Source organism: Aegilops tauschii, chromosome 2, assembly GCF_002575655.3.
Source record: "Aegilops tauschii subsp. strangulata cultivar AL8/78 chromosome 2, Aet v6.0, whole genome shotgun sequence".
NCBI classification, from domain to species: Eukaryota; Viridiplantae; Streptophyta; class Magnoliopsida; order Poales; family Poaceae; genus Aegilops; species Aegilops tauschii.
Window position 1 is genome coordinate 32,778,822 of NC_053036.3, and position 23,366 is coordinate 32,802,187.

Consider the following 23,366-nt stretch of genomic DNA (forward strand, 5'->3'; position numbering starts at 1 on the left):
GCTATAGCTAAGTTAGCTATAGCGGGTTCTAGCAAAACGCGCTACTGCTATAGGAAGCAGTTATTTAGTTTTCTTTTCCTTTTCCTTTTATCTAGGGAACGTAGCTATAGCGCGGGCTTGTAAAACGCGCTACTGATATGCCTTTCTCCTTTAATTTTTTCTTTTGTTTATCTTTACATTTTCTTTTTTCCATTTCTCTTTTCCCTACTTCTTTCATTTTTATTTACTTTTCTATTTTTTTTTTCATTTTTTTCTTTCTTAGCAGTAGGCTCTATGCAGGAAACGCGCTGCTACAACACACTTAGTGGTAGCGTGTTTTCTGTGGAATCACTACTACTATTCCTAGCCTACCGCCAACACGGTGGGAATTATAGTGGTGGCGTTTTTTCTAGCAGACGCGCTACTGCTATAGCTGTAGCTATAGCGCGCTTTGTTGGAACGCGCTACTACCAAGTAGCAGTAGCACCCTGTTTTAACTAGCGCTACTGCTATACATCTATGTATAAGGTTTCCCTAGTAGTGTACCAAGCAAATCTATGCATCGAGTGTCTGACGTAGTTGGACACACCAGGAGGTGCCTCTTTCGAGGGGCTTGCCTACTTCGTGTGTGCTCCATGGGCACGTGCCGAGCAAACAACGAATCCGAGCCTTTTATGCGGCGCGGGTATTTTCTTTTCGTGGGAAACAACTGCACATACAATCATCATGACACTCGAACGGGAATATAAGATAGCATAAAATGGGAGGCAAATTTTCTCCTTCCTGATTCAACACTTGTAGAAACCCTGAGTTGATCCACAAAAAGAACCTAACCATCCGAGGTACGCCCAGCTCGCTACGTGGCTGAAGTGCTTCAAGCTCAGTATTGTTTTTCTTTTTCTTTTTTGACATCTCAAGCTCAGTATTGTTATTATCGTTCCGTACCACGAACGCTGTATTTGTGGTTTTGTTTTTTTGCAAGAAAAAACGGAGATGCGGGAAGAAAAAAGCTGGGGCTGGACTTGACGGATGCTCGCCACGTGTCTCTGGGGAGCACGTCCGGACGCCCCCAAGAGAGCGCCTCCCTCCCGACTCCCGAGCGAATCACCAGAGAGGGCCTCCTCCCCGAGCGCGACAGCTAGGGTTACTAGCCGCCGCCGACCGACCCACCGCCACCACCGCCGGCCCTCCGCCGCGGCGCGCCTGGCCGGCCCAAGCCCCCGCTGCCCCGCCGCCGGTACAGGACCCCAGGCAGCGCTTCCCTCCCTCCGCCGAGCAGCCGCTCCCGCCAGCAGCGCCTCCCTCAATCCCTCCCTCCCTGGAGCAGCCGCCGCCCCGGAGCTACGCCGGCGACCAGCCCATCGGCAGGTAGCCACCACTCCCCCCTCCTTCTCCCCCTCTCCCCTCAACCCCCCTCCCCCCTCCTCTCGCATCCTCCGTTAGTTCAATTTTTTTTCCTGATTTTTGCATTGGATGAGCACCCGTGACTTCACTGCATCGCACTCGTCAACTGCAGTTGAAATTAGTTCTGATTTAGAGGTGACCATGTTCGTCCAGTGCGTATTATGCTGGTTAGCCTGTCTGACACAAGACGCCCTTTCTGCCACCTCTTACCAGGTGTCAGTTCCTAATGGTTATCTAGAGACAGATACATTGAAGGGTCCTCAATGGATTTGAACGCATCCCCGTTGCCCGAGGACGATGACCATGAAGAGCCAGTTGAGCTTGATTTTGGACAGGACGATGAAGATCACGTCGAGTCTGCTGTTGAGATTATGAGGAGGGTAAATAAAATCATCCCTTCTGGCCATAAAATGAATCACGCACATGCATCTGATCTGTATAGATGGAGCTTAGTGTCATCAGTTGATTGCTTTTGTACTTCGGTGGTGATAATCGTAAACTGCAAGATATACCTTTTAAGCGGTATGTTAGGCTATAATAACTCGCAATGTAAGGACCATGGTATTGTCTCTTTTGAAGAAAACTATGTCATCATGTCACTTCTATTGGTAGCCATGCGACATTTTTTTCATGCTTTTGGTTTATGTTTCTTTCAGCTTATGTAGTTCTGGGATCTGGTTGTGGCCTATGGCAAGAGAGAAGGTGTTCTTTCTATCACCTGTATTCGGTCTCTAGGACCGGCACAGTCTGTCATATTTAATTTGACTACACATTCATGCATGTTAAGTGGAACAGCGTGTGGTCACGTCAAGTGGGGTGTCCAGTATTTTCTTGTTCTGTGTACCAGATGTCAACGTGTGTGTGTGTGTGCGTGTGTGTGTGTGTGTGTGTGTGTGACGCGATCAGATGGTCTGAGTGGTGGTTGTCGGTTGTGTTGTATCTGTCCCTCTTTGTATTTTCCCTCAAAAATCTCAGCTGGCTCTATTTGTTACTCCCTCCGTAAACTAATATAAGAGCGTTTAGATCACTACTTTAGTTATCTAAACGCTCTTATATTAGTTTACAGAGGGAGTACTAAATTAAGCTGTTTGGCGTTCTATAAAACAGCAAAGGTGCAAAGTGGAATATAATTAATTATGGTCTTTCATTGGTACCCTTTTTTATGTTGCGCTTACCGGATTTCATAGGAACGAGAAGAACGACGCAGAAAGTTAAAGAGAGATCAACCAGATGATGGACCAAGGCCAAGACCACAACAGGTTAGGAATGATCATGCAACCCAAAACAAGATTGGCGGATACAAACGAGTTAAAGAGACACCTCAGGGTATGTGTTGTATCTGAAAGCCATATTCTTGTGAATCATGTCGAATTGTCCCATGGCCACGTCTTGTTCTTGTATTCTTGTTTGTCGATTCTTAATTAAACTATTACTATCGTATATACTTATGCTAAGTTCATAAAAAAATACTTATGCTTAGCCTAAAAAAAATAGATTTTTGATATTTTTCACCCTTGCTCTGACGTTGTCCCTGTTTTCAGGTTGGATGGATTGCCCTGCATCTGGTCAACCAATAGACAAAATCATACCCTCTAAAGTTCCGCTGGATGAAACATTCAATGAGTCGGTTCCTCCTGGAAAAAGATATTCTTCCAAACAAGTTGTTAATAAACAAAGAAAGGCTGGCAGGGACGTAAGTACAGTTTTCTACTCACACGACACTAATACACATTCCAATACTTATTATGTTATAGGCTGGATATTATGCTTTTTTCCTGTTATCTGGCCCTACTTTGAAGTATGCATATTTGAATGGAGTTATTTGTGACACAGAATACATGCATTTCTTTATCCATGCTCTGTTTGTACTCATGATTGTCGTTATTGTTGCCCGTTCTCTTGTATGAGTGTATGATGTTTGTGCTACTTCCCCCACTTATGCACTGATGGTCACATGTCACCTATTGCTTGAGTGAATTATATATCTCAGTTCCATATTCATTTAGTTTGCTATGATAGTATGATCCATGATTAGCTGGCTTATATTAGGCCAGAGGGATTGCTAACTTGTTTCTCAAATATGCCGACTCCAAAAGCACACTTGGGAAGGTGATCTAAAGTATGGACGTTTTGAAATACTTGTTAAAGTAAAAAATAAATCTTCTGAAAAGAGCATAGTATATGGCAGGGAACAAAGATAATATCGACATGCATCTTGTATGTCTTGATTGATTAGTTAGCAAGTACTGGAGCTAGAGAAAATATATTAAGCACTCTGTATGGTCCCTTACAGGTGAAAAGCTAAATAGCTTCTGGCAATGACGTTTTAGTGATATTTTAGACTTGTGTACCAGTTTCTCTGTAGTATGTGCTTTTGCTCAAATTCTTATTGCGATCCTGTGACCCCACTGCTACGCTATTCCGCTACCACTAGTTAATTGTCATTTGCAATCATAACTGAACACAGGTAAATTGATTTTCTTAAAATTGGAGGTGAATTAATTTTCAATATAAACTTCAGTCCTTATCATTTGTGCCGAAAGGCCTGTCTTTCTAGCCACAATAAAGATAAACTTATTAGATCATAAATGCAATTTACAGTACACTTGCACTCGTGTTGTTGTAACAGTTGCTTGAAGTATCTAAATTCTCAGTTGACATACTTTCTGCTGATTGTCTCTTTTCTTATCTTCTAGCTATTTGCTATTGATGAGAGCTATACAATCCATAATGAGTACTTGATTTGATAGCTTGTTGCTTGTATTAACTATTCCCCCCCTGCTATTTTATCAGATAGGTTTGGTGATTGACTTGACAAATACCTCTCGGTACTATTCGCCAGCAGAGTGGACGAAGCAAGGTACTAAACATGTCAAGGTGAGAGTGAGACCTCAGTTTACATAGTAATATGTATATTCCAGCATTAATAAAAAATAATTCCTGTGACATTTCTGTTCATTTCAGATTGCTTGCAGGGGGAGAGATGCTGTACCAGAAAATGAAGCTGTTAACACGTTTGTGTATGAGGTAACCTATATTCCTAGTTTGATGACCTTGCCACTATGCTTTTTTGATGTATTTTTGGTTAGACATGAATATGTAAACTTCAAATCTTCTTTTAATTTTCTGGGCAATTTTTTTAATTGTTGGTTACCAAAATGTACTGCTGGAAAAAAAATGGTGAACACCTGTCGTCAAGGTTTTGAACATGGTGCTCTATACTGTAGTTGCTACATAACATATGTTGCGTATGTGTCGCACTTGATAGTTAGGTTAAGTGCCTATGTGTTGTTAGTATAAAAGAACGGAAGTCTAATAAATTAATAATGATACCAGATCAAGTGCATGCTTGCACCTGCTGTTTTTCATTCAGCCATCTACAAATTGTTACATAACATATGTTGCGTATGTGTCACACTTGATTGTCACACTTGATAGTTAGGTTAAGTGCCTATGTGTTGTTAGTACAAAAGAATGGAAGTCTAATAATTAATAATGATACCAGATGAAGTGTATGCTTGCACCTGCTGTTTTTCATTCAGCCATCCACAATTGTTGAAATACTAGTAACCACACGTGAATTGTGACTTTAGTCGAAACATGAAAAAAACTAGCTATCTTAACATCTATAAGTATATTGTCTTATTTTTTGGATGCTTTCTTACATTCCATATTGTTGATGTGGAAGAAAACTATAAAAAACATGTAGTTCAGAAAACTTGTTTAGAAATGCTAGTAGATATTAGATGGCAACATAGGACAGGCACAAAAGAAAATAAGTCCATATATATTGATCATTGTAATTATGTTGAATCAAAAGACATTGTTCAGAATTTTCTTAAGAGCAATTCAACATAATTACACGTAGTCTCTCCAGTTGGAACTACATGTTTGCACTTGTAGTCTCTCCAGTTGGAACACGTAGACCAGAATATTGATAACCTAATTGCAGCAAATTCCTTTAAACAATCATGCTAAATTTCCTTTAACCTAATTTATTAGCTAATGAAGCTCTATCGATGCTAAATTTTAGGTGTTGGCGTTTCATGAGCGCCAGAAGCCATCAAGGAATCCCAAATACGTACTTGTTCACTGTACTCATGGGCATAACCGTACTGGCTTTATGATTGTTCATTACCTAATGCGCACACAACTGTCTAGTGTTACTGAGGTGAGACAACTTATGCTTCAAATGTAATTTATTGCAATATTTCTTTTTGTTTCCTTGGCTAAATCTTTTATTTGCTAGGCTTTAAATATATTTGCTCAAAGACGGCCTCCCGGAATATATAAAACCGACTACATTCAAGCACTGTATACATTTTATCATGAAATTCCTGAAAGTATCACATGTCCACCGACACCGGAATGGAAGAGGCCTTCTGATCTTGATTTGAATGGTGAAGCTAAGCAGGACGACGATGACGACAATGGCGAGCCTGCACCATCACCAGTAGGTGTTAATTCCAGTACATGTTTGGACAATTCTCTGTTAATGCCACTCAGGTCAACATCATAAGATGATTTGACAATCTACAGCTAATAAATTTGTTTTAAAAGAATAATTGCATGTGGGGCGCATGTAGTGTAAGGTGTAAACTAGCATTTGTATTCCTGTGAACTTTGCATGCAAAATTTAGAAAATGATCAAAACTGCTGGTTAGATATTTTCTACTCCCTCCGTCCCAGCAAAATTATGGGACGGAGGCAGTATATGCCAGCAACATTTTAAGGGGTTTTGATTGTACTTTGGAGAAAGTAAGGTCCTTTCATGTACTGTTGTCTTTGACATGAAATATTACGGAAATGTTTACCAAGCAAAATATTACATTTCCCCCTACATCCACCAATCACTAACACATTTATTAGCCAATGAAACAGTATTTTAGGATGTTTTTAGAAGCTTGCGAAGTTTGCATGGGTCACATTGAATTTGGATTAACACCTACATGGCATCTCATATGTTGTTTCCTTGTGAATCTATATATCCTTTTTGCTAGATAGGTCCAGGGTTTTACTAAAGTATCAATACTTCTGTACAACATTTTCTTATATTGCTAATGATTGTCAAAATATTCCTGCTTATTGTAGGATCCTGTAGATGACAAGGCCATTACTAATGATGATGTCCTAGGGGATGCTGTACCTTTCGACCAGCAAGATATCTTGCGTGGCATATGTTTCAAATTGCTTGATTTTGTACCCAATGTAAGTTTTAAACCTGTCTTTTGCTCTTAGTCACATCTTTCACATACTCCTCAGTCTTCCCCACCCGTAAAATTATTAATGACGTAGTTCCCTTTGCTCTATGCCGACAGAAAAATGTTATCAGCACTTCCATTTGTGTAGTTTCGGCTTGTCACTGTGCCACTATGTATGTACTCATAGCTATGTTGATTATACGATCACTAGTTTCATTTTCTCAAACCAGTTTACAAAGTTACACTCTATTTTGATTACTATGGTACTATGGTTTCAAGAATCTTATTTGATCAAAATCTGAATTCAGTTAACTTGTTGCAAACACAGATGGTTAACTCTTCTCGTATCAAGTAACTTTTGAAGTTTGACACAGAAGAGTCTATGAACATCCATTTTTAATTTATTAGTGGCTGTAGCTTTGATGAATAGGTGTGACGATGAAAACTTCTTTTGCTTGTGTTGGAGATCATTTCACTGAAGCTTGTTTTTATGTGCATATCCATTGTGTTTCACTGTCTTGTTTTCTTTCGTATCCTTTTATTTTAACTGTAGCCATCCCTTTATTTTGAACTTACCACACTACCCCTGTATAATCGTTGTGCCCAAAGCAAGCTTCTTACAGTGTTCTGCTACCCTTTTGCTTTCCAGGGTAGAGCTAATGCTCAATTTCCAGGATCTCATCCAGTTTCCCTCAACAGGTATCACTTAATCCAATTTAGATGCTGTTTGTGCAAAGTGGTCTTGGTGTACAAAATGCATGTTCTCTTAGGGGGTTTCTTACCAAATAACCCCACTATATGCTAAATCATGTCGTACTGGAGATGAGCACACAATTAAGGGCAAGCGTATACCCCAAATTAAGGCATTAGCTTCTTATTATGTATGCAATTATGCATACATTGGAGGTTTCATTTTACATAAATTTGTTCTACTTTGTTGTGGTCACTAATATTTCTTTGCACTTTGTAGAAGCCAATAGGCAATATGCCATGTGCATATAGTAACATTATATTATATACTAAGTAAGGGAGTTGCTTGTTTGCGCCTGGAATAATTCTTATGAATAAAGCGACAGATGACTGCCATATAAGGAAGAACTATGTCTATGTGATAGCTGTAGAGTTTGCTTTAGCATGCAGTCGTTATTTTGCTTTGATGGGATAATAGGGTTACATGAGTCTAACCCAATGCAGATGCTGTTTGTTCGTTTTGTCAAGCAATAAGAGTCAGTACTCACCTCATATTGAATTACCTAATTGCACCCTTCTGTGTGCTATTTATATAAGTAAACGTGTAGATTGACACCCTTTGTCTTTTTAAGGTTCATAGAACAACATTTATATGTCTGGAATAACCTTGATGTTCATTTTGCTCCTTGAGACGTATCTTTTGTTTAGATATCTCTCTCTGTCTCTTACCTCTCATCTGTCAAATTTGATTCGGGAAGTGGGATTAGTTGACCGGCTGTAGTTTGATGGCAGAAGCATTGTTTGAGGAAATGTTTCCGCAGTCAAGAATGGTTGATGTGCCGAATAGATAGTAAAGAAAGAGAATGTAATTCTTTGTTTATTATACACAGAGCGCGTTCCAACTAGGGCATGCAAATCCTAAAGTATGGCACATGCAAGTATCGTTTGACCATAATGTAGCTCTAATTTATAAGCCTCTAAGGCTTTGTTGAACAAAAAACAGGTGAATGAAGCTAGAGGAAAGGATAAACATAATTAGAATCAGGAACCAAGTCCAACCTTTCACTGGAACTGGAGTATGGATAGTCCAGTATTATAGCCTCATATCCTTGGGTAAAACTTGCATAAACTCCCTTCCTTTCTCATCAGCTCCTCCTACTATCCATTTTGTGTTCTTGCTATCTTGTCTCCATATCTGCCATTCTCTGTCACCTAACAACCAAATGATGAGTTGATGACATGACACCCTTCTTAAGTTCCTCCTCCTGGTCCAAGGTCATGTTGCTTCATCCTTTTGTGCCGTGCACTCCTAATTTTTTTTAATGCCTAGCCACCTCCTTTTGCTGCTCCGACTGGTACTTTGTCCATGGCGAAGAGTTCCTCTTGTGGTATAGTTGATGCATTCTACTGCGCGTTGAGCATTCTACTGCGTGTTTAATGTTGCCATTTTTGGTCCACATCTAGCATATGTGTCAGCATTCAAGAGAGTGCCTATGTCATCGAAATACATAGACACCATGCATGCTTAATGTAATACCCTCCCTAAGCACTGAATGTTTGGTCTTACAATTGCCTGCTGCTGTTCCGCTCTATACTGTTATGGCCAACTAGTTTGCCGTAATTGTAGATTTTTCTTTTTTTGCTTGAAAGTGAAAAATCAAGAAGAAAAATGTTACTCGTGTCGATGTAATTATAATAAAGAAAGGTTGGCCATCAACTAGTTTCAGCTAGGTTGAACGGAAGAAGTCATTCTTTAATTAGAAAATAATACAAGAGTCTCGCCCTTTAAGAAATAATAGCTGTTAATAGTGTTCTTGCTTCTGTTTTGGCCCTTCCTCTAACTTGTGTTCTTTTGTGTCTCAATTTAAAGTGAGAACCTGCAACTTCTGAGACAAAGATATTATTATGCTACGTGGAAAGCTGATGGAACACGATACATGATGCTTATAATGCGGGATGGCTGTTTCTTAATAGACCGAAACTTCTGCTTTAGAAGAGTTCAGATGCGTTTTCCTATTAGGAATGTTAACGATGTAAGACCTCACTTTTGGTTTGGATAACAGGCGTAGTGCATTTTCTTTTCTTTCATTATATTGCAGAATTTTACTTTACCTATGTTTTCATAACTCAAGGGTTTCCACAACTTTACATTGATCGATGGAGAAATGGTTGTAGACGCCATACCAGGTGGTGGATTGAAGCGGAGGTACTTAGCGTATGATCTAATGGCAATTAATTTCTCCTCCAAAGTCAAGGTAGAAACTTCAAATCTGTTATCAGTAACTTAAGTTGCCGTTTTATCACCTTCCCAATTGATGACGTCTATGCGCCTGTTTTTTTTTCATCTATTTTGGGGTTGTGGCATGAGTACCAGAGATCTCATTGACCTTTCACGGGAAATCATTGTTGTTGAGATAATAATACAGTATAGCGCACTACAAGTTTATCAGAAGTGATTGATAAGAATATAGTTATATTATTTTGATTGATAGAAGTAAGCTCTTAATTTTTGGATAATCACTGATGAAATATTTTGTGTGTAAATGATTTTAATCTACTTAGATATATGAATATATGGTGATTCTGAAGTTTAAGCATTTGCATTACTCTGTACTGTAGTAACCGCATTTTATTTAATCTTCGGATGCAGTTGCCCTTTTCTGACAGGTGGAAGCTACTTGAGGATGAAATAATTCGTCCACGCATCTATGAGAGAAAGCAGTTTGAAACTGGTCTGAAAGGCAATCCATCATACAGATATGACCTGGAACTTTTTTCGGTACCTAAATCTAGATGGATTATTTTGTTTATTTCATTGCAGTACGATGTTCAGTTGATAACCATAAACAGTTCTATGATATTTGGTTTTTATCAGGTAAGGAGAAAGGATTTTTGGCTGCTTTCCACGGTGAAGAAATTACTCAAGGAGTTTATTCCAGCACTTTCACATGAATCTGATGGGCTTATATTTCAGGTAGGGTGGTCCTGTCGTTTCTGGCTTTGATACATGATGTTCGTCGTCCATGGAAATTGGAACATCGAAATGCTATACCCTATAACTATAAGGCAGCAGAGAAAAAGTTAGACATGGTACTAAGAAGCACCGATACGGGGTTAGTTACGGACACGGGGATACGAGCACGGGGATACGGCATTTTCCAAAAACAACCATTCAGGGATTGGGCAGGGTATATAGGTACTTAGAAAAATAAACAGCATGTAATAAAGATTTAATGATAATTTTTAGATAAGAGATTTTTTTGTTACTAGACTGGATATGTATTGCCTCATTTCTATTGGTAAAAGTCTTTGGGCAGTTCACACGAACCCTCTACTCAGGCCCATGTAGCTCTCCACTCAGAGCCCATATAAGACCCAGCTTCTGAAAACACTAGACTAGTCAGCTCCTCCAACCATTCTCTTTTCCTCCAGCCGCCTGATAGCAGATGAAAAGACCGCGCTGCCGCCTGTATCTTCTTCCTCACTGGCGGCTGCAGTCCCCATCTTTCTCCCCGCCCAGAGCTTCTTCCTCGTCCTCGGATGCCTTGCCATCTTCCTCTCTGCCTGGATGTTCTTCGCCAGGGGGAGAGCTGGGCTTGGGGGAAACAGCGGCGGCTAGCCGGCAACTTGAGAAGCGAGTCCAGGCGGCAGCGGCGTCGAGTCTAGGCCACGCCAGCGCTGTCACTGGAGTCTGGCTCCTAGTCCCCACTGTGTCCACACCGTCTCTGCCTTATCCCAATTTGTTTCCCCTTTTTCAATTCAGAAAATATGGGATGCTGCGGAATACCTGTATCCGCGCGTATGTCTGTGGTCATCCGGCTCTTATCACTGGACTGGTTCTGGAAGTGGTCGTGTTCCAAGTTTAACTTCCTGCATACTAATAACAATGTTTCCGTGACATGGAAGTGACAAAGGACTCGATCTCTACTGAGAGCTATCATCCATATATAAATCTTGCCCTAAAGCATGCTAATGACATGCAGTTAGGAACACTTGTGCACTGAAAATAGCTGCAGTTCATTCAAGGGCATACCCCGCTCCAGTTCTGATTTCCATAACAAGACACTATGTTTGACTTTTTGACGAGTCACTAGTGACATATTGGCTAAGCTGAGCTTTTGTGTCACTTGAGAAAACCTAGCTCAAGCTGCCTCCCTGCAGCTGTTATTTATCAGTCCATGTATTTCTTCATGCATTTCAAGTTATACGCTTAACAGGCTTATTTTTTCCCTTCCATTTTCTTCATATGTTAAAAGTGTTTCTGTTATTCTTAATATAGGGCTGGGATGATCCATACGTGAATCGTACACACGAAGGTCTTTTAAAATGGAAGTACCCAGAGATGAATTCAGTTGACTTTTTGTTTGAGGTTTGTATATGCTTGTCATATTCTTGAATGTTAAATATTAAAATAGAACTACTTTTGGTGTGGAATCTGTTCATGTGGATGTGTGACTTGGTAAATTTTGTGTCCAATTTATCATCGTTCTAATTTCTGAATGCTGCAGACTGGTAGTGAAAACCGTCAGCTTATTTTTCTGTACGAGAGAGGCAAAAAGAAACTTATGGATGGTACCCGGGTGGTATTTGCTGGTAAGGATGTGTTTGCAATATTTTTTCAACCATTCCCTGGCGCAATCGTGCAGCTTTACTATATTTGTAATACGCTGATTAAGTGTTTCAAAATCATACCTGGTAACTTTAAGTCTTGAACTATGGCCCTTGTATGATGTTGTCTTTAAATAGAATCTGCCACAACAGTTTTTTCTCGTGGCATCATGTTTCAATTCTTGAAACAGCCAATTTTGCTGTAATGTGATTTCATTTTGGACTAAATGTGGGTGTTGTCCTGGAACTTCTGCAGATGATGTAGATCCATCTTCAATATCAGGGAAAATTGTTGAGTGCTCTTGGAATAAACAGGAGGACTGCTGGTTCTGCATGCGAATCCGAGCAGATAAGTCAACTCCTAATGATATCAATACTTACAGAAAGGCACTTCCCTTTTCCCCTCCCTGCCTCCCTCCCTCTCTATGGCCGTGCTCGATTTCCTGAACCATATCATGCTGAAAACTAGTGTCAACATCCAGGTCATTCAGTATATGTTATGCACACCTACAAAATTCAGTATCTTGGTGATCCACAGTATAGAGAAATTGGACAAGTGGCGCAGGCTACATGCTCCGTATTGCACATGAATCATAGTTGTACTCCCTCCGTCCCAAAATTCTTGTCTTAGATTTGTCTAAATACGGATGTATCAAGTCATATTTTAGTATTAGATACATTCGTATCTAGACAAATGTAAGACAAGAATTTTGGGACGGAGGTAGTAGTACATTGTCTTCATAATTCAACATGATCTCTTCTACTCTTAATGCCCCTTTCCTAAACTGGCTAGTGACCATACCCAGTCCTGACTGTTGCTGGCTACATCCTAACTGACAGATGATTGTGATTTTGCATTCATGAGAATCATGTCATTACTAAATTAATCAAGACGTATATTTTGTGTGGTGAGTTCATCTTTCATGGTCGCTTCATGGTTAGGTTGTCAATTTGCAATCAGATACACAATTTGTAAAGTTTAATAATAGTCAAATGATGTTGACTTGCGATGGTTGATAAATTTTGAGCTCTCCAATTTAATACATTTATTATTGCCATTGCATTTTACTTTCTTCCTATTGCAGACCATCGCTATTCTTCATACACTATAGACTTTACTGTGCAATTTTACTCCATCTCCTGCTGTGTAGACATCAAGAGTATGAGAAACAGAATCGCTATGTACAATCTGACAATTTCCATTGTCTTGTCGTAATGGACAGGTGATGAGGAGCATCACAGATAACATTACTGAAGACAAGCTCCTGGGCGAGATGAGTGAGATCAGTAGCCTTCCGATGTACGCCGACAGGAAGGCCCATGCTGACAGGAAAGCCCACGCCGAGAAGATGGCTCACCAGCACAGAAGGAGGGGATAAGGCGAATAATCTTGGTCTTCTGAACTAGAATCAACAATGCCGGCTGGCCTCTGTAGCCTGTGTATTTAGCAATAATCAATTTTTGACTTCAATTAAACAACAGCGGTCACTACACAAGTTTTTCAATGCTTTGTCATATTGGCCATTGTACATGTATCGTTCCAGAGTCCTGTATATCTCTTATTGTGTGTCATCAATGCTTGATACCATTGTCGTTTGGTCTATACTTCTGAATAGCTTTGTCGGCACTTTTTTCAATGTGGTGTGTTTTCTTTGCCCTATCCTTGTATGAACGTCATGTTCTTTCTTTAATCAAGTTAAAACACACACCATAGTTGCATTGCCTATCGTAAGTACGCAGTGGTGGGCAATGTGTTTGGAATGGTAACAGCATCCCATGTCCAACCATAGAGCAAGTTATTAGAGAAATTGCAGTGGTTTAGCACGTTTAGCACTTATTGAAGACTTCATATTTCTGGCTTGTCGGGCAAGAGTTATTCATTATATTTTTTGTTCAACATATGGATTGGTTTTTTTTTTCTTTCGTACATAATGCCCTAAAATTATGCATCTAAAAAAACAGTTTTGCTAAAACACATCTAGATGTTTCCTAAGTATTACACATCTAAGTCTTATGTCATTGATTTGAAGCAAAGATTCGTGTGGGCATTTCTTTTGTCTCTTTCTTTTTAGCTTGGTTAAGTCATTTAGATGTACAATAACTATGACACATCTAGCTAAGCTTTATTTGGTGCGTTTATTCTTTATATTTGTTATATGAATCATGTATTAAAAGACATGTGAAAGAAAAGAAACGAGGATTAACCCATTTATACTTGCTCCATGGGAGTTCCACAAAAAAAGAAAGAAAAAAAATGTTTTGAGGTGGTTATGCTTAGGTTTAGTACTAGGAGACGCGGTCGTATGTTGGTGCTGTACATTGGTGTGCTCCTTGTTTTGACTCATGTACACGAACATTGCCTTGTGTTATCAGGCGATATCGGTGTCAACTTTATGTCAAGGAAAAAAATATGCGGGCCCTGCAATGGAAATGGACACAGCAACTAATTAATGCTTGCCCCTGCAACACAAAAAACATAATGTTGTGCATTTCTTGATTCCTACATTGCTTTTCTCCCCTGAGAGCGACATGCTCCCTGCCGTGAACGAACGTACGTACATCCGTCCGTCCGTCCATGTCTTGTGTGTGCACAAAATCACTTGCTTTATCCAGGGTTTGGTGGTGATAAAGAAAATAAAGTTGAAGTGTAGTGTAGGTGCACCCTCTCCAACGGGGATCTCCCAACACACTCCGATAGTGGCGAGTAGCAACGCAACCACCCTCACCAACAAAGCGTCCGCACCAGCCCACCTGACCCCCGACCTAAGACCCCATTACATATGCCCTCCTCTACCCAACACAACACCAGCTCGACCGATCTCGCTCCCGCATCACCATGAGCTACCTCCTCTCCTACATCTCCAAGATGCTCTGCATCAAGACGCCGTCGTCGGAGGAGGCGGCGGCGAAGCAGCCGGCGGCCGGCGAGGAGTGCTGCGTCTGCCTCTCGAGGATCCGCGCCGGCGAGGCCACGCGGCGGCTCCCGTGCGAGCACGCCTTCCACCGGGACTGCGTCGACCGGTGGCTCGCGCTCTGCAAGCGGACGTGCCCGCTCTGCCGGGTGTACGTCGCCGACGGCAACGGCAGGCAGGCCGCGGCCAAGCACGCCGGCGAGGGCGCCCTCGCCGACGACCTCGTGATCTGGTTCTCCACCATGCTCGTCCCAGGGTTCTGAGACGACGATCAACGATGATGTTTCTTTTTGCTCTTCGCTCCTCGTGTTTAATTTCTCCTTTGAAATGATGACGACGCATGACGCATGTAGCTAGGGTTGTAGGTAGCAAACGTTTTCGCATGTGGATCGTCGGCGAATGGGCTCTTGCAAATTTTGTATTCGAGGTTTATCGTCGCTTTACGAACGTGGGTGTAAATAAGAAGCATGATCGGTCTTCTACTAACCTTAATTTGGATACATATGCATGGTGTGTGTATATATATGTGTGTATTACTGATCACTGCATGGAAGGTTGGCAAAATATTAATATTTCAAACTGTATCCCTCGCTGTAAAGCTCTACGCCGCGACTAACGCGTTGCCTTTGGAGATAAAGAAACAGAAACTTTTGCACGTTCTTAATTTTTAGTGCCGCCTTTTGGAGCACAAAAAACTATTAGTAGGGGTGGTTGGGCCATGACCAATTCGACCACACACTAATCTTTCCGAAATTCATGAAATAATTCATTTTTTGTAACAAATACTTCAGTTAACACCAAGAAAAAGAAACCACTTTTGTGACGGGCCGAAGTAGGAGAACATAGCTATGTTAGCAAGAGAGGGCAAAAAAGAATGAAGCTTTACCTTGGGTGGTTGAGGGTGTGAAAAAATTGGCTCTGGTGAGGGAGGGGCGATGACGGCGGCGCGCCTTCTGCTTGCTTCAGTGCTTGTAGTCGTCGCTAGGTGGTCTATAGATCTAGATGTAATTTTTATTATTTCTGATGTTCGTTGTACTGCAATGATTGAAGATGAATAGATTGGATATTTTCCCGCAAAAAAAAACTATGCCGAGAGAGTAACGACCTACTTGTAATTTGTTAGTGCATGTATAATGATGCTATCTTAGGAGTGCCACGTAGGATAAATGCTGAGGTGGATGGGAGAGAATTCAAAAGAAAAAGCTTATCTTCTCTTATTTAAGAGATCATCTCTTAGCACAATATGTCTCACCATATTTTTAGGAATAGCTAGTTATTGCCATCTCTAAATTACATGCCAGCCTTAAGATAAAACTATCTTATCAATCACTGTAAATGCTCTTACGGAGCGTAACAAACTCTATTATCTCTCTTAATTAATGAATGAGGCAAAAAATGACTAAATAAAATAAAAATGAGATACTCACACACTTGCACCCAAGCCAACCCCAGGAAACAGCTACATGTCTGAGGTGCGACTTCTTTTTGAGCAAACACAATGTTTTTTTTACGGAAAGGCCTTCCTAACTAGCTTTATTAGAACTCAAACAATGCTTACATCATCTGCTAAATATTTAGCAATAAAAACCGGAGGTGCATGTTGGGGAACGTAGCAGAAATTCAAAATTTTCTACGCATCACCAAGATCAATCTATGGAGTAATCTAGTATCGAGGGGAAGGGGAGTGCATCTACATACCATTGTAGATCGCTAAGCGGAAGCGTTGCAAGAACGCGGATGAAGGAGTCGTACTCATAGCGATTCAGATCGCGGTTGATTCCGATCTAAGCGCCGAACCATGGCGCCTCCGCGTTCAACACACGTGCAGCCCGGTGACGTCTCCCACGCCTTGATCCAGCAAGGAGAGAGGGAGAGGTTGGGGAAGACTCCGTCCAGCAGCAGCACAACGGCATGGTGGTGATGGAGGAGCGTGGCACTCCTGCAGGGCTTCGCCAAGCACTGCGAGAGACGAGGAGGGAGAGGGGTAGGGCTGCGCCAAGAGAGAGGGAGACTCCTTGTCTCTGGCAGCCCCAAAACCCTATATATAGGGGAGGGGGAGGGGCTGCGCCCCCATCTAGGCCCCCCCCCCCCCAAGGGGTGCGACCAGAGGGGGAGAGAGGGGGGGCGCACCCTAGGTGGGCCTTAGGCCCATCTGAGCCTAGGGTTTCCCCCTTCCCCCCTTCCCTGCGCCTTGGGCCTCTTGTGGGAGGCGCACCAGCCCACCTAGGGGCTGGTCCCTTCCCACACTTGGCCCACGCAGCCCTCTGGGGCCGGTGGCCCCACCTGGTGGACCCCCGGGACCCTCCCGGTGGTCCCGGTACGTTACCGATAGCACCCGAAACTTTTCCGGTAACCAAAACAGGACTTCCCATATACAAATCTTTACCTCCGGACCATTCCGGAACTCCTCGTGATGTCTGGGATCTCATCCGGGACTCCGAACAACATTCGGTAACCACGTATATCTATTCCCTATAACCCTAGCGTCATCGAACCTTAAGTGTGTAGACCCTACGGGTTCGGGAACCATGCAGACATGACCGAGACGTTCTCCGGCCAATAACCAATAGCGGGATCTGGATACCCATGTTGGCTCCCACATGTTCCACGATGATCTCATCGGATGAACCACGAGTCAAGGATTCAATCAATCCCGTATACAATTCCCTTTGTCTACCGGTATAGTACTTGCCCGAGATTCGATCGTCGGTATCCCGATACCTTGTTCAATCTCGTTACCGGCAAGTCTCTTTACTCGTTCCGTAACACATCATCCCGTGATCAACTCCTTGGTCACATTGTGCACATTATGATGATGTCCTACCGAGTGGGCCCAGAGATACCTCTCCGTCTACACGGAGTGACAAATCCCAGTCTCGATTCGTGCCAACCCAACAGACACTTTCGGAGATACGTGTAGTGCACCTTTATAGCCACCCAGTTACGTTGTGACGTTTGGTACACCCAAAGCATTCCTAGGGTATCCGGGAGTTGCACAATCTCATGGTCTAAGGAAATGATACTTGACATTAGAAAAGCTTTAGCAGACGAACTACACGATCTTGTGCTAGGCTTAGGATTGGGTCTTGTCCATCACATCATTCTCCTAATGATGTGATCCTGTTATCAACGACATCCAATGTCCATGGTCAGGAAACCGTAACCATCTATTGATCAACGAGCTAGTCAACTAGAGGCTTACTAGGGACATGGTGTTGTCGATGTATCCACACATGTACCTGAGTTTCGTATGAATACAATTTTAGCATGGATAATAAACGATTATCATGAACAAGGAAATATAATAATAACCAATTTATTATTGCTTCTAGGGCATATTTCTAACAGTCTCCCACTTGCACTAGAGTCAATAATCTAGTTCACATCGCCATGTGATCAATACCCAAGAGTTTACCAGAGTCAATAATCTAGTTCACATCACCATGTGATTGTAATGAATCCAACACCCATGGGGTTTATTCATATCTCGCTTGTGAGAGAGGTTATTAGTCAACGGGTCTGAACCTTTCAGATCCGTGTGTGCTTTACGAATATCTATGTCATCTTGTAGATGCAGCTACCACGCGCTACTTGGAGCTATTCCAAATAACTGCTCTACTATACGAATCCGGTTTACTACTCAGAGTCATCCGGATTAGTGTCAAAGTTTGCATCAACGTAACCCTTTACGACGAACTCCTTTTCCACCTCCATAATCGAGAAAATTCCTTAGTCCACTAGATACTAAGGATAAGTTCGACCGCTGTCATGTGATCCATTCCCGGATCACTATTGTATCCCTTGACTAACTCATGGCAAGGCACACTTCATGTGCGGTACACAGCATAGCATACTGTAGAGCCTACGTCTAAAGCATAGGGGACGACCTTCGTCCTTTCTCTCTCTTCTGCTGTGGTCAGGTCTTGAGTCTTACTCAATACTCACACCTTGTAACACAGCCAAGAACTCCTTCTTTGCTGATCTATTTTGAACTCTCAAAAACTTGTCACGGTATGTATTCATTTGAAAGTACTATTAAGCGTTTTTTGATCTATCTTTATAGATCTTGATGCTTAATGTTCAAGTAGCTTAATCCAGGTTTTCCATTGAAAAACACTTTTCAAATAACCCTGTATGCTTTCCAGAAATTCTACATCATCTCTGATCAACAATATGTCAACAACATATACTCATCAGAAATTCTATAGTGCTCCCACTCACTTCTTTGGAAATACAAGTTTCTCATAAACTCTGTATAAACCCAAAATCTTTGATCATCTCATCAAAGCGTACATTCCAACTCCGAGATGCTTACTCCAGTCCTTAGAAGGACTGCTGGAGCATTGCATACTTGTTAGCATCTTTCAGGATTGACAAAACCTTCTGGTTGCATCACATACAATCTTTCCTCCAGAAATCGTCGAGGAAACAATGTTTTGACATCCTATCTGCAAGATTTCATAAATAATGCAGTAACTGCTAATACAATTCCAACAGACTCTTAGCATCGCTACGAGTGAGAAAAATCTCATCGTAGTCAACTCCTTGAACTTGTCGGAAAACATCTTAACGACAAGTTGAGCTTTCTTAATGGTGACACTTACCATTATTGTCTGTCTTCCTTTTAAAATCCATCTGCACCCAACAGCCTTACGACCATCAAGTAGTTCTTCCAAAGTCTATACTTTGCTTTTATACATGGATCCTCTCTCGGATTTCATGGCCTCGAGCCATTCGTCGGAATCCGGGCCCACCATCGCTTCTCCATAGCTCGTAGGTTCATTGTTGTCTAGCAACATGACTTCCAAGACAGGATTACGTACCACTCTGAAGTAGTACGCATCCTTATCGACCTACGAGGTTTGGTAGTGACTTGATCCGAAGTTTCATGATCACTATCATAAGCTTCCACTTCAATTGGTGTAGGTGCCACAGGAACAACTTCCTATGCCCTGCTACACACTAGTTGAAGTTATGCTTCAATAACCTCATCAAGTCTCCACCATCCTCCCACTCAATTCTTTCGAGAGAAAATTTTTCTCGAGAAAGGACCTGTTTACTTCCGGATCTGAAACAGGAGGTATACCCAACTGTTTTGGGTATTCTATGAAGATGCATTTATCCACTTTGGGTTCGAGCTTATCAGCCTGAAACTTTTTCACATAAGCATCGCAGCCCCAAACTTTTAAGAAACGACAACTTAGGTTTCTCTAAACGGTGTCGTCTCAACGGAATTGCGTGGTGCCCTATTTAAAGTGAATGCGTTGTCTCTAATGCCTAACCCATAAACGATAGTGGTAAAGAGACATCATGGTATGCACCATATCCAATAGGGTGCAGTTATGATGTTCGGACACACCATCACATTGTGGTGTTCCAGGCGATATTAATTGTGAAACACTTTCCACAATGTCTTAATTGTGTGCCAAACTCGTAACTCAGATATCTCTATGATCATATCATAGACATTTTATCCTCTTGTCACGACGATCTTCAACTTCACTCTGAAATTACTTGAACCTTTCAATAATTCAGACTTGTGTTTCATCAAATAAATATTCTCAGCATCTACTCAAATCATCTGTGAAGTAAGAACATATCGATATCCACTGCGTGCCTCAGCACTCATTGGACTGCACACATCAAATGTATTACTTCCAACAAGTTGCTCTCTTGTTCCATCTTACTGAAAACGAGGCCTTTCAGTCATCTTGCCCATGTGGTATGATTTGCATGTCTCAAGTGATTCAAAATCAAGTGAGTCCAAACGATCCATCTGCATGGAGTTTCTTCATGCATATATACCAATAGACATGGTTCGCATGTCTCAATCTTTTCAAAAACGAGTGAGTCCAAAGATCCATCTACATGGAGCTTCTTCATGCGTTCTATACCAATATGACTCAAATGGCAGTGCCACAAGTATGTGATACTATCATTACCATTTTATATCTTTTGGCACGAACATGTGTATCACTGCGATCGAGATTCATTTTAGGTGCAAGACCATTGAAGGTATTATTCAAATAAACAGAGTAACCATTATTCTCCTTAAATGAATAACCGTATTGCGATAAACATAATCCAATCATGTTTATGCTCAACGCAAACACCAAATAAAAATTATTTAGGTTTAACACCAATCTCGATGGTAGAGGGAGCATGCGATGCTTGATCACATCAACCTTGGAAACACTTCCAACACATATCGTCATCTCACCTTTAGCTAGTCTCCGTTTATTCCGCAGCTTTTATTTCGAGTTACTAACACTTAGCAACCGAACCGGTATCTAATACCCTGGTGCTGCTAGGAGTACTAGTAAAGTACACATTCATATAATGTATATCCAATATACTTCTGTCGACCTTGCCTGCCTTCTCATCTACCAAGTATCTAGGGTAGTTCTGCTTCAGTGACCGTTCCCCTCATTACAGAAGCACTTAGTCTCGGGTTTGGGTTCAACCTTGGGATTCTTCACTAGAGCAGCAAATGATTTGCTGTTTCATGAAGTATCCCTTTTGCCCTTGCCCTTCTAGAAACTAGTGGTTTTACTAACCATCAACAATTGATGCTCCTTCTTGATTTCTACTTTCGCGGTGTCAAACATCGCGAGTTGCTCAAGGATCATCATGTCTATCCCTGATATGTTATAGTTCATCACGAAGCTCTAATAGCTTGGTGGCAGTGACTATGGAGAACCATCACTATCTCATCTGGAAGATAAACTCCCACTCGATTCAAGTGATTGTAGTACTCAGACAATCTGAGCACATGCTCAACGATTGAGCTTTTCTCTGTTAGTTTGCAGGCTTAAGAAACTTGTCAGGGGTCTCATACCTCTTGACGTGGGCACTAGTCTGAAATCCCAATTTCAGTCTTCGGAACATCTCATATGTTCTGTGACGTTTCAAAACGTCTTTGGTGCCACAATTCTAAACCTTTAGCATTACGCACAGAACTATCACGTAGTCATCAAAACGTGTATGCCAGATGTTTCGCAACATCTACAGACGACGCTGAGGTTCAGCACACTGAGCGGTGCATTAAGGACATAAGCCTTCTGTGCAGCAATGAGGACAATCCTCAGTTTACGGACCCAGTCCGCATAATTGCTACTATCAACTTTCAACTAAATTTTCTCTAGGAACATATCTTAAACAGTAGAACTAAAGCGTAAGCTATGACATAATTTGCAAAGACCTTTTGACTATGTTCATGATAATTAAGTTCATCTGATTATTTAATGAACTCCCACTCAGATAGACATCCCTCTAGTCATCTAAGTGATACATAATCCGAGTCAAACTAGGCCGTGTCCGATCATCACGTGAGACGGACTAGTCATCATCGGTGAACATCTCCATGTTGATCGCATCTACTATACGACTCATGTTCGACCTTTCGATCTCTTGTGTTCCGAGGCCATGTCTGTACATGCTAGACTCGTCAAGTCAACCTAAGTGTTTCGCATGTGTTCCGAGGCCATGTCTGTACATGCTAGGCTCGTCAACACCCGTCGTATTCGAACGTTAGAATCTATCACACCCGATCATCACGTGGTGCTTCGAAACAACGAACCTTCGCAACGGTGCACAGTTAGGGGGAACACGTCTCTTGAAATTTTAGTGAGGGATCATCTTATTTATGCTACCGTCGTTCTAAGCAAATAAGATGTAAACATGACAAACATCACATGCAAATCATAAAGTGACGTGATATGGCCAATATCATCTTGCGCCTTTGATCTCCATCTTCGAGGCGCGGCATGATCACATTCGTCACCGGCATGACACCATGATCTCCATCATCATGATCTCCATCATCGTGTCTTCATGAAGTTGTCTCGCCAACTATTACTTCTACTACTATGGCTAACGGTTAGCAATAAAGTAAAGTAATTACATGGCGTTTTCATTGACACGCAGGTCATACAATAAATTAAGACAACTCCTATGGCTCCTGCCGGTTGTCATACTCATCGACATGCAAGTCGTGATTCCTATTACAAGAACATGATCAATCTCATACATCACATCCTTTTGGCCATATCACATCACATAGCATACCCTGCAAAAACAAGTTAGACGTCCTCTAATTGTTGTTGCATGTTTTACGTGGCTGCTATGGGATTCTAGCAAGAACGTTTCTTACCTACGCAAAAGCCACAACGTGATATGCCAATTTCTATTTACCCTTCATAAGGACCCTTTTCATCGAATCTGATCCGACTAAAGTGGGAGAGACAGACACCCGCTAGCCACCTTATGCAACTAGTGCATGTCAGTCGGTGGAACCTGTCTCACGTAAGTGTACGTGTAAGGTCGGTCCTGGCCGCTTCATCCCACGATGCCGCCGAATCAAGATAAGACTAGTAACGGCAAGTAAATTGACAAAATCGACGCCCACAACTACTTTGTGTTCTACTCGTGCATAGAAACTACGCATAGACCTAGCTCATGATGCCAATGTTGGGGAACGTAGCATAAATTCAAAATTTTCTACGCATCACCAAGATCAATCTATGGAGTAATCTAGCATCGAGGGGAAGGGGAGTGCATCTACATACCATTG

The 23,366-nt window shown here is 41.7% G+C and overlaps 2 protein-coding genes across 2 annotated transcripts; both read left to right on the forward strand.

The window, feature by feature from the left end:
* Positions 1–991: 991 nt before the first annotated feature.
* On the forward strand, positions 992–13,519 carry LOC109782048 (uncharacterized). Its single transcript, XM_020340634.4, has 18 exons — positions 992–1,347; positions 1,597–1,763; positions 2,571–2,709; positions 2,925–3,076; positions 4,177–4,260; positions 4,348–4,410; positions 5,417–5,554; positions 5,633–5,836; positions 6,475–6,591; positions 7,234–7,283; positions 9,145–9,307; positions 9,407–9,529; positions 9,925–10,053; positions 10,150–10,248; positions 11,554–11,643; positions 11,783–11,867; positions 12,139–12,269; positions 13,106–13,519. Exons 2-18 carry the CDS (start codon positions 1,647–1,649, stop codon positions 13,259–13,261), a joined length of 2,040 nt encoding a protein of 679 aa, XP_020196223.1. The 5' UTR covers positions 992–1,347; positions 1,597–1,646; the 3' UTR covers positions 13,262–13,519.
* Positions 13,520–14,647: 1,128 nt separating this feature from the next.
* LOC109782047 (E3 ubiquitin-protein ligase RHA2A) lies at positions 14,648–15,326 on the forward strand. The gene has a single exon (XM_020340633.4). The coding sequence runs from the start codon at positions 14,719–14,721 to the stop codon at positions 15,055–15,057; it is 339 nt and encodes a 112-aa protein (XP_020196222.1). The 5' UTR covers positions 14,648–14,718; the 3' UTR covers positions 15,058–15,326.
* The last annotated feature ends 8,040 nt before the right edge of the window (positions 15,327–23,366 follow it).